General features: G+C 44.0%; 1 protein-coding gene across 2 annotated transcripts; it reads right to left on the reverse strand.

Moving 5' to 3' along the window:
* Positions 1 to 677: 677 nt before the first annotated feature.
* On the reverse strand, positions 678 to 10,838 carry LOC123044544 (B3 domain-containing protein Os07g0563300). Of its 2 annotated transcripts, none has more exons than XM_044467313.1 (12): positions 10,388 to 10,838; positions 10,001 to 10,082; positions 9,798 to 9,899; positions 8,438 to 9,285; positions 8,173 to 8,269; positions 7,045 to 7,219; positions 4,922 to 4,992; positions 4,146 to 4,550; positions 3,714 to 3,763; positions 3,268 to 3,381; positions 2,499 to 2,566; positions 678 to 1,544 (listed from the first exon to the last, which is right to left on the reverse strand). In XM_044467313.1, exons 1-12 carry the CDS (start codon positions 10,711 to 10,713, stop codon positions 982 to 984), a joined length of 2,901 nt encoding a protein of 966 aa, XP_044323248.1. In that variant the 5' UTR covers positions 10,714 to 10,838; the 3' UTR covers positions 678 to 981. The 2 variants fall into 2 exon arrangements, with proteins under 2 accessions (XP_044323248.1, XP_044323249.1); XM_044467314.1 differs by having other exon boundaries at positions 8,456 to 9,285; positions 10,388 to 10,751.
* Between the last annotated feature and the right edge of the window lie 3,890 nt (positions 10,839 to 14,728).

The raw sequence follows: 14,728 nt of genomic DNA on the forward strand, positions 1-14,728 counted from the left end.
TGCAGGTCGACCAACTGGGTCTTCAATCTCTTCTTCGTTAGGGATTTCCTTGAGAGTGGCTGGAATTTCTCAAAGTTTTTTTGGATGCTTGCAAAGTTCTTGTTCACATATCGAGTTGCAGGGATTCAAGCTTGAGATTGTCCATGCCAACCAAATTAGAGATCTTCGTCATGTTGCAATAGGGAAGGTTTAAATTGTAGGCTACACCTCATCTAAGTGCTTTGGTCCATACAAACATGTCGGACATGAGACAAGGGAAAACCCATGTTATTCGCAAACCCTCAAATCTAGCCCATATATGTGAGAAGAAAATGAAACCCCATATGTCCATACAAACATGTCGGACATGAGAGACAAGGGAAAAAACCATGTTGTTCGCAAACCCTCAAATCCAGCTCATATTATGTCAGAAGAAAATGAAGACGTCGAGGGTGTCCAAACAGCCCACCATGTCCGGGACTACAGTTTCTCTTTATTTATTTTTCTTCTCTCTCGGCGTCCACAGCAATCATATGCATGTGTCCAAACAACTTCGGAACAAGATTGCGTCCACGAACAAATGAGGGTTTGCCCCCACCCCCGACCCACCCACCGCAAAAGCTCCACAGAACTAGTGCTTGTTATCTGAGTTTTGACATTAGAAGCACGTACTAGTTGGGGATGGTTGAGTCGATACATGAATAAATTATGCCGCTGACATGGTGCCGAAGAGCGCTGCTCTTACAATACACATACATACAGGGTAGGCAACACCTACAACGGGGCCTGCCTACAGCACCAACCGACTGATCTATGGTATACACGATATAGCATCAACACCGGGAAATATGTCCCCCGCAACAGGAAGGAAACTAGATCCTTTTGTATGGAAAATGTAATAACACCTACACTACAACTCCAGGCGCCGCATATCTCCATTGGTATAGACAGTTTTCAATCTGCTGTTATCTATCACCACTTTCGCCACTACGGTGAGCCGCACTAGGCTGCGTTCTCTCGGGGAAGTCTCATTGCACCGACCGCATCTGATTTTGGTGATTGCTCGTCTTCCCGTTCAGGCTGGATGTTCAGGTCAATCTGGTTCTTCATAGGAGAGGATGCCATGGTATGCTCCATGGCTTCTTCCGCGTCATCACCATTTCCGCTCACCTTCTGGGGAGTGCTACTAGGACTGGTGCTAGCCGGCAGGGGATCTTGTGGAATCGACTCGCTCGACTGGCCTTGCTCTTTCTTGCGAGGTAGCTCATCCGATTCTTTCTCAGACGCACGCTTCTCACGCCGAAGCATCAGTGTCCTAAAACGACGGCGCACCGTCATACATACATTGCAGGTGCACGTCTGCTTGTGCTTTGGTCCCTTCCCGCTAGGAGGCTGAATGCAGACAATGCACGAGCAGCCAGGGCGATGTCGGGGGTGCTTGGTAGTTGGCTGGGACGGAAGAGATTCGCCCTCACCAAGAATAGCAAGGTTTGCCAGAGTGTCCAGCCCATCCGAAACATCAATACTATCAGTATCCATCCTAAGTTTAGCCTTTTTTGCAGCACCTGCAATGTCAATTAAGCAAAAGCTATTATTATATGTAGTAGCCATTACATAATGGTACAGTGTTACCTCCAACATACTATTCTTCAACAAGAGTTTCAAACACAAGATAATCACAATGTCTTTGCGCAAACAGGGATAACTTAGAGGATGCATTACCTAAACATCCACTGAACATGATTCTAGCGAGTCTTGAAATTAATACAATAAAAAGAGCATCGTCTAAATCCCAACATAACTGAGGGAACCGGCGTGTTGATTTTAGTTAACATGTACTCCCTCCGTTTTTATTTAGTTCGCATATTAGCTTTGGTCAAAGTCAAGCTTTGCAAACTTTGACCATGTTTATAAACAAAAATATTAAGATATACAATAACAAATCAACAACATTAGATTCATTATTGAATGTACTTTCACATCGTATAGATTTATTATGATAAATGTCTATATTGTTTTCTATAAACTTGGTCAAACTCTACGAAGTTTGACTTCAGTCAACTCTAATATGCAGAGTAAATAAAAACGGAGGGAGTACTTTGGTTCAAGGTCCAGGCCACAACTAACCTCAGGCAATGTGGCAAAAGTTGACAAAAAGTTATGTCTATGATGTATACTATATGGGCTATGCGGCTGAGAACGTGTGGCAATCCACAATTGGAGGTTAGGGTTAGCCATGGCAAATTGTAGCTCGCAACCATACATAACCTAAGACTACGCTATGTCTTTGGCACATCTTGTAATGGTAGACATTTGATTGGTTCTCCTTTACACCTTCGGATGTTCATTTGTTGTTATAGTGGATATCTAAAAGAAATATCCCTCTGTAATTCATCTTTAGTATAACCACTACGCCCTCCGATCCATATTAATTGTCACTGCTTTAGTATAACTTTAGTAGGGAGTAATAAAATTCAACTTCTGCATAACCATTCATAAATCTTTCCAGGCCACCATACCTGCTTTTATAGGAATCAGTTCTGCAAGTTCCTCCATGCTTGCCTCTTGTGGAGAGACACAAGTCGTCCTAGAAACAAAAACAACAATCAGCTCAACAGCTAAAATATAAGTAGGAGCAAATCATTCTTCCCTCGGTGGCAAGATAGTTACTATTGTTGAGCTCAATAATAAAGAAGTTTATGAACATCCAGTTGGGTAAGAGATTTCAGCCACTTGTGTTGTAACACAATTTCTCTATGGTGTTCTGTAGCTTTCAGTAAAAATAGATATGCTTCAATTTGGCACACTACATAGTAAATACATGTGGCATTCTCTAGCACTAATACGAAAAAGGCCCATCTGTGCCCAGAGAGGACTTGTTTGAGGGATAATTATTTTCCTTATGAAGTTAACTGTAAGTTGCACATTGTCAAGAATATCAGTGACTCTGTCTGGGGTTCTTTCCTCGTATTTTGATGGCACGTAGATCAGATACATGATTGTTGTTGACCACGAGAACATATCAGGAAAATAAGAATACTAGTTCTCAACCTCAAAAAAAACATGTCTTTTACGGCATATCCACTTGAAAGGTAACTTTTTTTACCTAAACACGATTTGCTATTTTTGAGGATTAGATAATTATAATTTGTAAAGATGGTTCATCTTTGTACCAGTAACTAGTACAGTATTGTACTGTTAGCTAGTCATAATAAACAATACGAGTGAAACTAGATAAAAATGTACGATGATAACGAAATAATCAGCCAACACAAAACAGTATGTCACCTTTCAGGATCCCATTTATTGTCGGAGCAGGTCCACTTAGAGGGTAAAAGGGCGTCTACTGGCAGTTTCCGCCATTTGGAACAATCCTCACACTGAGCCCACTGATGATTCTCACTGATAAAATAAATAAACTATAAGAAGCAAGCAGAAGTTAACAATGCGGGAAATCTTACAGATAGATTGATATATGGCAGCCTAGGTTTTGGCACTGGAATTTCACCACTCCCAGATAGGAACACGGAGGTCAATTATTACATGTTGCAACTAAAACCTAGAGGCTAGAGCACAGCAAGGAACTCACTGACAGAAAAAGGTAAGTAGATAAATATGTTGAGCAGACTGTTGGATTAAGCATTCGTTTCAATAAGAAAAGGAGGCCTCATTTGTTCCATCTCTACACACATGTCAAATGCACATGCCAAGAAAAATCAGCCTGAAAACATTACCCTGATTGGTCAGTCACAAAATATGTCTTCCTCCCAAGTACTGGTGGCTCCTGCGAAAAACGTGTAGGTTTTTAGTCTTTTCATAACAAGTACTCCCTCCGTCCCAAAATATAAGAACGTTTTTGATACTATGCTAGTGTAAAAAACATTCTTATATTTTGGGACAGAGGGAGTACATAAGAGAAAATAAATCATGTAATAATACAAGTTCACTGGTAAGCTATGTGCCACAAAATAAAATATCAGAATAAACATATGTACTACTCCCTCCGATCCAAAGAGTGTCACAGTTTTGAAATAACCTTAGTTCAAAACTAGTTCAAAAGTGTGACATTTTTTTGGATCGGAGGGAGTACTATTTATCACAAGACCAAATTTTTTTTTCGGAACAGATGAAAGACTACCAAGTGATATTTGAGAAGAATGACATACCTCATATTCCTCAAACTCATGGCCATCAACAATAACAACCGAAGGGGCCTTCAGGGGAGGGCGAAGCAATTCTTGAGCCTCCTCCCATGTTATCTTCAATTCCATGGATTCCTCGTTATCGATCCGGAACCGTTTAATCTTTGGACCGATAGAAGTTGCTTTTCTCTTCACAGGTCCGGGGGATGTGCGAACAGTTCCCGACCCTTCTTTCTGTGCTACTCCACCTTTGTCTATTTTAGAGGCAGCTTGTTCCACAGGGCTAGAGTCTTTGTTCTCTGTGTTGACTTTATTTGGTCGCACTAACGAAGAGTTCGGACTAGAATCTGGAGCAGTGACATTAACATTCACATCTGGAAGATTTGGTGCAGCATTTGCAGGCTTTGTTGGTTCTTCCTGACGGAATATCTGATCAACATATGTAAACTTATAGTCAAACAAACTATTCCAGCAATTATTTTGTCAATAGCCAGCATAGCTATGATATCTGATTTTGGTTGATAAAAGCTCTAGCATATGAACAGGAGATCTTAAGACTTGACGGTACAACAGGATGCAGCAGAACATCTAAATTGTCAAGAATGGAGACATGCTCTATGCATGTATATGATAATACTTCATCAGGCATTAAGCAAACAAAAGAACACAATTGAATCTGCATTCGACCATCCGTTCAAGCAAATAGCAATATACAAGCTGCATGAACTGTAACAAAAGATTGAATTTTAGAGCTATCCTCCAGGGGAGCCACAACACAACATACTTAAGTAACACCGTACCTGTTCTTGAGTCTTTGTCTTTCTGAATCCCATGACCAGCTTCCCTTCAGGATCTATTCGGCTGAAACTTACTGAACAATATTTACACGGGATGAGTTATCAGCAAAACACATGACCACTTTCTTAAGAAAAAACTAAAATAAAAAAAGTGAATCGCAAATGAGAAGGGAAAAAGACCATTGCAGCCTTCAGCTATTGCCCAAATCCTTTTCAACCTAACAATGTTTCGAAACAATCTCAAATTCTTAAGACCATTGACTTTACCCTTCACTAACATTCCAAAGTGGTTGTCATTGACAGTGGTGGTCTTAACTAACATGGTGGCCCTCCTTCCTGTCAAGGCCTGCTTTGAAGCTGCCGCTCCAACATAGCCACATAATGTGTAATGATCCCCGGACTGGCTACCGGGTATAAGGCTGCTACGCCTGGCTACCACCTAGGATCTAGACTGGCCCCACAGACCTACATGAGTCTTTCCCGTAGTTACCAGATTCACTGGGAGAGGCCTCGAACTCCGATCTAGATCTAACAACCCAGATCGGAGTTCGAATTCGGTCGGTTCGAACGGAAATCGGTGCCCAATTCGCCGAACCCTAACCGGTCAAGTTCTCTCCTCATTCGTCTCCTACATCCGCTAGAGCACGAGCGCGAAGGGAGAGACGTGCTAGAATAAGAACAGTGAAGAGATTGCATGCCTGAAGCCATGAGAGTAGAAGATGTGTGCGTGCTGCGTGTGTGGCGGCTGGGATCGCTAGGAAGTCTCAACCTAAAGCCAGCATATTGGGTTTCCATTCTCTAGTGGGCTTAATGGTCTGTTCTTTCATATTGGGTTTCTATTCTCTAGTGGGCTTAATGGGCCGTTCTTTTGTCACGTACATGGATCAGATGTGGCCCACCTAGTGTGTACGTCTCCATATAAAAGAAAAATACACTATAATAGAGGCGGCGAGTCATAATTGCCGGGTTCGCAAACCCCTTCTACGATTCGCGAATCGGAGATGTGTACCCCCCGTCGAATCCGACTCGGTAGATATAGCTAACTCCGAATCACAAATTCAAATTGCGAACCGGGCGAATTGCGAATCAGGTAACTATGGTCTTTCCTGCATATTTTGTCCTCACTTGTGCACACCCAGGATCAACTTCCCAGTCGGTCACCCACCCTCAAATTAATCCAAGCCAAGCACGCTTAACTTTGAGGTTCTTTGCGGATGGACTCCCAGAAAATAAGGAATTCCTTGTTGATATGAGTAGTCTATCAATTTTATTAACCCGTCAACCTAGCCCTATCAAGCCATTCTAGTTGTTGTAGTGATCCACATCTCTTCGGTGTCATCAGAAACAGTGTCTGTCATGGGAAAAATGTGGAGGCTGTGCTGTACAGCTGTGATATGGATGCAGTGCAACTACGGCAAGAGCATAACATGGCGCAATGGTGACAAGGACAGCGGACATGGTGGAGGGTGCTGGTGTGGGGGTGGAGAGGCCATGAATAGGGAGTCTAGATACTGGTGGCCCTGAGAAATAGGGTGAAAAGAGACATAGTAAAGAAGACAGGAGAGGAGATGGAGAAGACTGACATGAGAATCCCTTCATTTTTTTTCTGTTAATTGTTTGATGTCCGCATGTGACATTCAAATCAGCACAAACAGCTTGGGATGGACCCAAGGGGTGGGTGGTCTTTACAAGCTCGAGGGTGCATTTTACACGGTACTAGAGCTTGAGACTGGATGATGACCTTTGGCAAAAATTGAGGGTTGAATAAGGGAAATTTACATATGATATGGAGAAGATATGTAAATCAAGACACCAACAATTCAAATATAGGATCAGGACAGGTAATATTATTAAGAAAGGTAGCATTAGTGTAATAGAACAGCAAACAGGATATAACAACGAATTACAATCGCATGCCCCAATCTAGTGGATAAGAAACATTGCCAGATCATGGTATTTCTATCTGTACAAGATGTGTACTGTGTGATATCATGGTACAAGGAAAAAAATAATGGGGTACTAATTTGTTATACCCATGCTAAGTAACGCTACTACTCATAGGTTTTATATTAAGCTAATATATTCGACATCTAGTGAATTGCATGTTTTTAAGACAGGATATCTACCTGTATCGCCCGCTTGTAAGTGCATCGACTGAATGCAAGGTGTGACACCCTCCAATACATACATCCTGCTGTTATTATTGGGCCAGAAACGGAACTGGAACACCCATTCCTTACCACTGGCATCCTGAACTTTTAAGGGAAGCCCTTCTGGCTGAGAGATTGGAGGGAAGTATGCCTATACAAAATGATTTTTCATGAGGGTGGTTCTCTAAGAACTAAAACACCTACTCCCTCCGTTCCTAAATATAAATCTTTCTAGAGATTTCAATATGGACTACATACGGATGTATATAGACATATTTTGGAATCTCTAGAAAGACTTATATTTAGGAACGGAGGTAGTATAAAAAATCCATACATATCCTATTATAATAAGGCTTCAAAATTCAAACATGTTTTCTCCAGCAAACTCTACTTTTATTTAAAACATCTGGGCAGAAGATTAGTTGCTGATACCACCATTCTACAGAACTTAGTCACAGATCAGGTTAATCTAGCTCATTGGATTACTGACAAAAATAATATGGTTCAAGATTAGTTAGCAAACCAAGTAACGAGAAAAGAATGGATCATGACGAGTCCAGATTTTTCCAAAATATAAAAAATCATAACTACTCTCTCCGTTCCTAAATATAAGACGTTTGGGTAGTTCAATCAATTTGAACTACCAAAATGTCTTATATTTAGGAACAAAGGGAGTAGAAGTTACAGAAGATTTTGGAAACAGGCCCTGTGTACATGTAGATGTGTCCTTTTAATTTGTGCGCTGCAAAAAGAATGTGTTGATCTATATAACAGAAAAATATTACATCAATAGATCTAGGTGTAGGACACAACTAATCATATTTCTTCATGAAATTCTACAAGTGCGTAGTGAACATCCACATGCACTTGTGAAGAAAAATCAAGATTTTTGGAACTCCAAAATGTGTTTCCCGAATTCTTTAAAAACGATCTCCTTGAAGCCCGGGATCTTTGTGTTTTCCAGGATCATGTTACCATACATCAAGAATAAGTAAGCAACAGTGAAAGAAAATTTCCATGGACAGTAGCCTTAACATAATTTAATCATGGAGAATCTACAAATTAACATAGGTATAATTAAGAATGACATGTGAATCAACTTACCTCGGCGCATTTCTTTGGCAACACCAAACGACCAATTCGACCAGCATCACTGGCACTTAACATTTTCTCGAACAAAGGAGTGATAACAGAATTCGAACTGTAGGAGTGTTAAGGAGACACTTACATATAGATAATAAGTCTTTTAAAAAAAATAAGTTTGATATAATTCAAGATGTCATTATTAAAAAAAATGAGCTTATGTTATTATTAATTACTAGAATAGAGAGGAATATATTGTCTAAGAGGAAATTGCTCATGAAGATACTTAGAGTTTTTTGGATACTCTCCCGATAAGTGCTGTAGCTCTTTATCTGTTATTCTAGGCCAGTAGCGGGGAAGTAATTCTGATCTCGCCTTTGGATCCATTCTGGGCTTTCCATTACGGAATTGCGCTTGGTAGTTGGGCTCAATGACACTATGGGAATAGAACTGTTTTTGCACTACTGAGAGGGGCACCGTGGTGGGTGGTTGTTGCGGATTATTAGGTATGATTCTGAGATGGTCGCTTCGTCCAGGTACCGGTGGATAATTAGTGATAGTGTAGCCACCCATTGTCGGCAGGGTTGACGCCGCATCATCCTTTAGAATGGATGGATGATGTGGATCAAGCTTAAAGCCAGTAGATACAGTAGAACCACCATCTGAAATTATCCCTTTCCTTGAAGACAAAGGGTCGCTTTCTCCTACATGGTGACTAGGATCATGAAGGCTATTTGGATTTGGTCCTTCTCTCTGGTAGGGCGTAGAGGAGTGTGTCGGGTCCATGCTTGTTTGCTGTCCGAGCCCATTGGCATATCTGTCCCTTATAATCAGGCCCATGCCAGCAGGTGTTGTTGGTCTGTCATGCATGTCATCGGATTTCTTTTCCTGGGCATGAATAAAAGTGCGCCCTGGAGGTAATTTTTCACTGCCACTTGGCCTATCAAACTCATAAGCTAGACGTTGCTGCAAGTCCGCCTGTATAGTGGACATGTTCCACAGCTGGTGATTCTGTCGCCACTGACTTGAAATCTGGCCCGTAGGAGGTCTCCAACTCTTTACATAACTGTCTTTTCTGTCAGCAACATTTTGAGACATATGCACAGTAGGAGTTGACCACATCTGACTTGGTGCCTAACAAGCATAAGAAACAATTAGCATCACCAAGGGTTAGAATATGAACTTCACAGAACACAAGAAAATTGCAAAGCTCCTGCAGCTTCAGCAAATATAAACACTTCAACGCCTAATAGAGACATCCTTCGCATAAATCAATTGCCAGCTTTGGGTAAATCGCATGCGAAAAGTAGAAACGGGGCATCAGACAGATAACATCAGGATTGCACCTAACTAATGCTGGCAACCAAACAGCATAGCTATGGTACAGCTATGAATGATGGATGTTTTCAGTTCGAATGTACACCAGAAATGAGGTGAGCATAACTAGGTGCAGGTGAAACCATTCTGCAAACCATCCAAATGCAAATTCGTAAAATCTCTGCACATGCAAATTGATCAGAGTTCACCAGCTTAAAGTGCCGGCATGCAAAACAGAGACAGCATATTTTCATAAGATAGTTTCCTCGTTGCCATCAGCCCAATAGTAGTAAATTCTTACGCAGGAGTGAAAAAAATTGATGCCATACCATTGCCGCATAGGACTTGCGAGCACATAGGATGCAGTCAACTCCACCGGCATCAAGCAGCGCATACGCATGGACCGAGACGATGCACCCACAATGTAGCCTCTGCCCAGCAAGAACCGAAATACAGTAACGGATCAATCAGCAAGCACAAATCACGACAAGAGCCAAAGGCTGGAGAATCAGCAGCATGCAGGCGTACGCACCTTCCCGCACGCTTCGCATTTCCTCCATCCGGCCACCTCCGAGTGGAATGTCTCGCAGAAGGTCCCATGCTCGAACGAACCACTGCTCACAGAAAACAGAAAACACACATGCATGCATGCATCAGGCACCAGGAGTCGTCGTACGCAAGTCAAAGCGCTCCCGGAAACCACCAACTTTACAGAAAACCCCCGCGTATCCGCCGAAATCGCGCCGACGTAGCGATCACTCCACGTAGATCCGGTGTGCGCCATAGGCGAATCCGCCTCCGGGGGGGCGGAGGGAGGGAGCGAGCGAGCTCTCCCCGGCCGCACGAATCGAGCGGGCGCGATTGGGGCGGAGGGAGGGAGGGGCAGGAGATTCGATTAGAGAAGGGTTACCGTACGTACTAGCATCGGTCGCAGAGCTCGGCGTAGTCGCCGGAGCGGAGGCGCCAGCCGCGGCGGCGCGGGCCCTCGGATTTGGGGTCCTTGCAGTGCGCGTTGAAGCAGATCCTGGGCTGCTGCTGGAGCGAGGCGGGCGGAGGGCCCTGCTGCTGCTGCTGCTGCCGTTGGTGCTGCGGCTGCGGCTGCTGGGACGGCGGCGGCGCGGCGGAGCCGGACGGCTGCTGCGGCGGCGGGGGAGGCTTGGGCTGGGGCTGCACCGACATGGGGGTGCCGGTGAGGACAGTGGCGTGCGCGGGCGCGATGGGGTTCGGCGGCCCCGACGAGGACATGGCCGGAACCCTAGGCCGGCGGTGCGGGGGGCGGGGCGGGCGGGCGAGGGGGGGTTTTGGGGAGGCGTGGGAATCGTGGGGGCGCAGGGAAATATGGCGAGCGAGCGAGCGAGCGGAGGGGGAGGAGGGGCGAGGCGAGGCGAGGAGGAGGAGGCTTTTAAAGCGAGTCGCAGAAAAGTAGTAGTAGTACCCAGCGTCTGGATTGCTCTCGCTACGTGTACACGAAACGCCTCGGACTCACCTCCCACCCTCCCACCATGCTATACGCCACCATACAAACTTTCTCCATTTTTCATCCATGCCCTTGCATATATACATGTAATAATACGGAGTACTACAACTGTACTACGTACGTATTACCATTGGTAGCACACAAAACAAAACATTGAAACTACTGTGCGGACGACAGTTGCCAGACGAACACCATGGAGGATTGAACGGTGCTATCCACTTTTGCTCTAGCATGGACGGTTTGATGCGCTGCATCGTGCAAAAACCGTCCAGAATTTGTCGCATTCATAAAACATATATATCTCGGTGCTTACGTAAGGTTGCAACTTTCATCCAGGCTAAAGCTAACTGGTGTTAGGTGGAAGAAGAAAATAGTCTCACAGACAAAAACGACACAACCCTGCATTTTTTATCGATATATATGTCGTGGGATCTTGTTGATGAAGGAAGGTCAAACGGAGCAAAACGTGCTCCATGCATGCACGTTGGTTGGTTCGCTCGCTCCTGATCCCCGATCCAATCTTGGTCCAGCGTGAACGGCGGTAAAATAACACGACGAGAACGACCTCCCCTCTGGTGTCTCGTGATTATTAATATACTCGTACCAGTAGAGATTAGGGACGCCGGAGGTCCCTCGTCTATAGTCTATCTAATCAAACAAATAATGCCGGCCCCTTGCTCTTCTACCGCACTGCCTACGTACGTACGTACGTGCACGACGATACAGCCAGGCGTGAACGGAACTACGTACAATCCGCGGTTAACTAGCAGGTGCGTACGCGCCGGTACGTGCGCGTGGGCGGGAATCTATAGGCCGGGGCCGCGCACGGCGGCGGGCGAAGGAGGAGAAGGGACGTGAGGAAGGAAGGACGGGGGACGGAACAAAATCACCAACGCCGGTGCGCGGGGTCCGCTCGCCTTGTCCTCGTGCCCCGGCCCGGAGAGGTACGTGAACGAGTGGAGGAGTGCGATGCGGGGCGGGGCGGTGGCCCGACGGCACCCGGCGAGCGCATCTCGTCTTGCAAAACAAAGCCCATGCACGCACGCCACCGGAGCGGCAAGCCATCGGTTTCCCCCGTCACGTACGCACGGAAAAAGAATCGTTTCCTGCCACCACTAGGGCAGCCGGAGACACGTCGTGCGGGCGGGCTTCGTCGCGGCGCGCCGGTCGAGACAGCGGCACGCGGCCCCCACCGCGCGGACGGCCCGCCATGGTGCCTGGTGCGACCCACCTGGCAGCAGCTTACATGGAAAGAAACGGTCTTTTCATTTTTATACTTTTCACCTGGCCTGCGGCTGCGTGCGGCTCAACCTGCATGTGTGTACCAGATCAACGACGACGAGGACGGCACGCCTGTGCTTTTAGATTCGCGACGCTGTTCCGCGCATGCCCCATGCATCGATCCGGAGTCGAACGTACTACGTACTACTACCTGCTGTGCTGCCGCTGTACATTTGTATGTACTCTACGTGCGCGGTTGCGCCTCGCTTGTGTGCCGTCCTTGTCGCGCGAACAGAGTGGTTGGAATCTGCACCGAGTGGCGAATAGTGCGCGCACGTACGTACGTCCTGGAGATGTGTGGTCAACATGCACCCAAGAGAAACCCACACGCAATTGTTTTTAGGGAAGCTTTTTGCTTCGTCACCCGCAAAAAAAAAGTTTTTTGCTTCGTGGATTCTTTAGATTTTACGTTGTTTTATTAGAGGTTTCAATTTTTTTATCTTCATTTGGATTTGGTAACTTGGTGTTGCATGAATATGGTTTCCCATGGCGAATCTTCACGAAGGGGCGATCTACAAACATAATTGCCGGGGGCGTCAATGGTAGCCCGGCAGTTTCTTCGGTTACCACCTCTATTTTCAGTAGAGATGTAACGTCGATGTTTATCTAAAAGACCATACGAATTTGATTATTGGCAAATATTTAGTTAGATGTACTTAGCAGTGCATTGACTTGGTAACTGGAATAGTTAATCACATGCAAGGAAAATGACTATATGATATTGCCGAGAGTCGTTGACTAATATATTTTTAGACATATTCCGCCCTTATTCACATTGGTCCTTGAAAGTATGGAAAGATGTTTGTGTTGTTTATTTTCTAGTATTTTAAATTTGTGTTATTTTTTAGGTTAAAAATGTATCTTTTTATGGATATAATTACATGGTGTAGCATGAACATGATCGATGAGGTTAAATTATGTTGAACAAGGGAAGCAATGGCAAATCTTCGTGAAGGGGTAACCTAGAAACTGTTGGGGGTAATGACAGTCTGGAAGTTTCTTTCCGCTACGACATCTCTATGCAAAATCGTTAGCAATCTCTTAAGAGCCACCTCTATCTTTGGCATAGACGTGCCTTTAATTTTCGCGATTATACGAATTTGGTACAGGGAAATTTCACCAACTGTTCTAAACCTTGCATTCATTGAGTACATGGAGTAATTAATCGCATGCAAGGAAATATAACTCTGCATGTTGATGGGGATCGATGACTAGTCAGTGGGCCGAAGATGCCTCGGGTTAAATTGGGATTTCTTTTGAGAATACTTGGCTCTTGTTCTTATTGGACCTTCAAAGCCTAGAAAATATGTTTGTCAAGTTTATTTTCTAGTATTTAAATTTAATGTTGTTTTACAGGCTCAAGATTTAATTACTTGGTGTCTCATGAACTTGGTTTGTCAGCACACATGAAGCAATGGAGAGTCTTTAGGAAGGGCAACCTACAAACAAAATTGTTGGGTCAATGACAACCTGGAAGTTTCTTCCATTACAATATCTGCATGCAAAACCGTTAGCAATCTCCTAAGAATCACCTCTATCTTTGGTATATATGTGCCTTTAATGTTCATGATTATACGAATTTGATGTAGGGAAATATTTTGGCCAATTGTTCTAACCTTGCATTCAATCAGTAGTTGGACTAATTAATCGCATACAAGGAAAAATAGCTCTATGATGTTGATGGGGATTGTTGACTAGTTGGTGGGCCGAAGATGCCTCGCGCCTTGGGTTAACTTGGGGATTCTTTTGAGAATATTTGGCCCTTATTCTTATTGGGCCTTCGAAGCCTGGAAATATGTTTGTGATGTTTATTTTCTAGTATTTAAATTTTATGTTGTTTTATAGGTTTAAGACTTAATTACTTGGTGCCTCATGATTTGGTTTGCGAGCACACATGAAGCAATGGAGAGCCTTCCAGGGCAACCTGCAAATAAAATTGTTGGGTCAATGACAGCGTGGTAGTTTCTTCCGTTATGATATCTCTATGCAAAATCGTTAGCAATTTCTCAAGAACCACCTCTACCTTTGGTATAGATGTGCCTTTAATGTTTATGATTATATGAATTTGATATAGGGAAATATTTGGCCATCTATTCTAAACCTTGCACTCATTCAGTAGATGCAGTAATTAATCACGCGCAAGGAAAAATAGTTTTACGATGTTGAGGATGATCGTTGACAAGTCGTTTGGTCGAAGATGCCACGGGTTAACTTGGGAAATCTTTTCAGAATACTTGGCCCTTATTCTTATTGGGCTTTCAAAGCCTGTAAAAATATGTTGATGATATTTTTTTCTAGTATTTAAATTTTATGTTGTTTTATAGGTTTAAAATATTATCTTGTTATAGACTTAATTACTTGGTGTCGCATGATCTTAGTTTGTGAGCACACATGAAGCAATGGAGAGTCTTTAGGAAGGGCAACCTACAAATAAGATTGTTGGGTCAGTGACTGCTTGACATGTTTCTTCCGTTACGAATTCTCTATGCAAAATCATTAACG

Source organism: Triticum aestivum, chromosome 2B (genome assembly GCF_018294505.1).
Source record: "Triticum aestivum cultivar Chinese Spring chromosome 2B, IWGSC CS RefSeq v2.1, whole genome shotgun sequence".
In the NCBI taxonomy this organism is placed as follows: Eukaryota; Viridiplantae; Streptophyta; class Magnoliopsida; order Poales; family Poaceae; genus Triticum; species Triticum aestivum.

What these genes read in the sequence shown, in the direction of transcription:
- LOC123044544 (XM_044467313.1), bottom strand. Translation starts at nt 10,713, where the DNA reads ATGTCCTCGTCGGGGCCGCCGAACCCCATCGCGCCCGCGCACGCCACT. An exon ending in GCAAGTCCTATGCGGCAATG is followed by an intron (nt 9,286 to 9,797) that starts GTATGGCATCAA and finishes TATGCTTGTTAG; the next exon opens with GCACCAAGTCAGATGTGGTC. An exon ending in TTTGTGACTGACCAATCAGG is followed by an intron (nt 3,382 to 3,713) that starts GTAATGTTTTCA and finishes TTATTTTATCAG; the next exon opens with TGAGAATCATCAGTGGGCTC.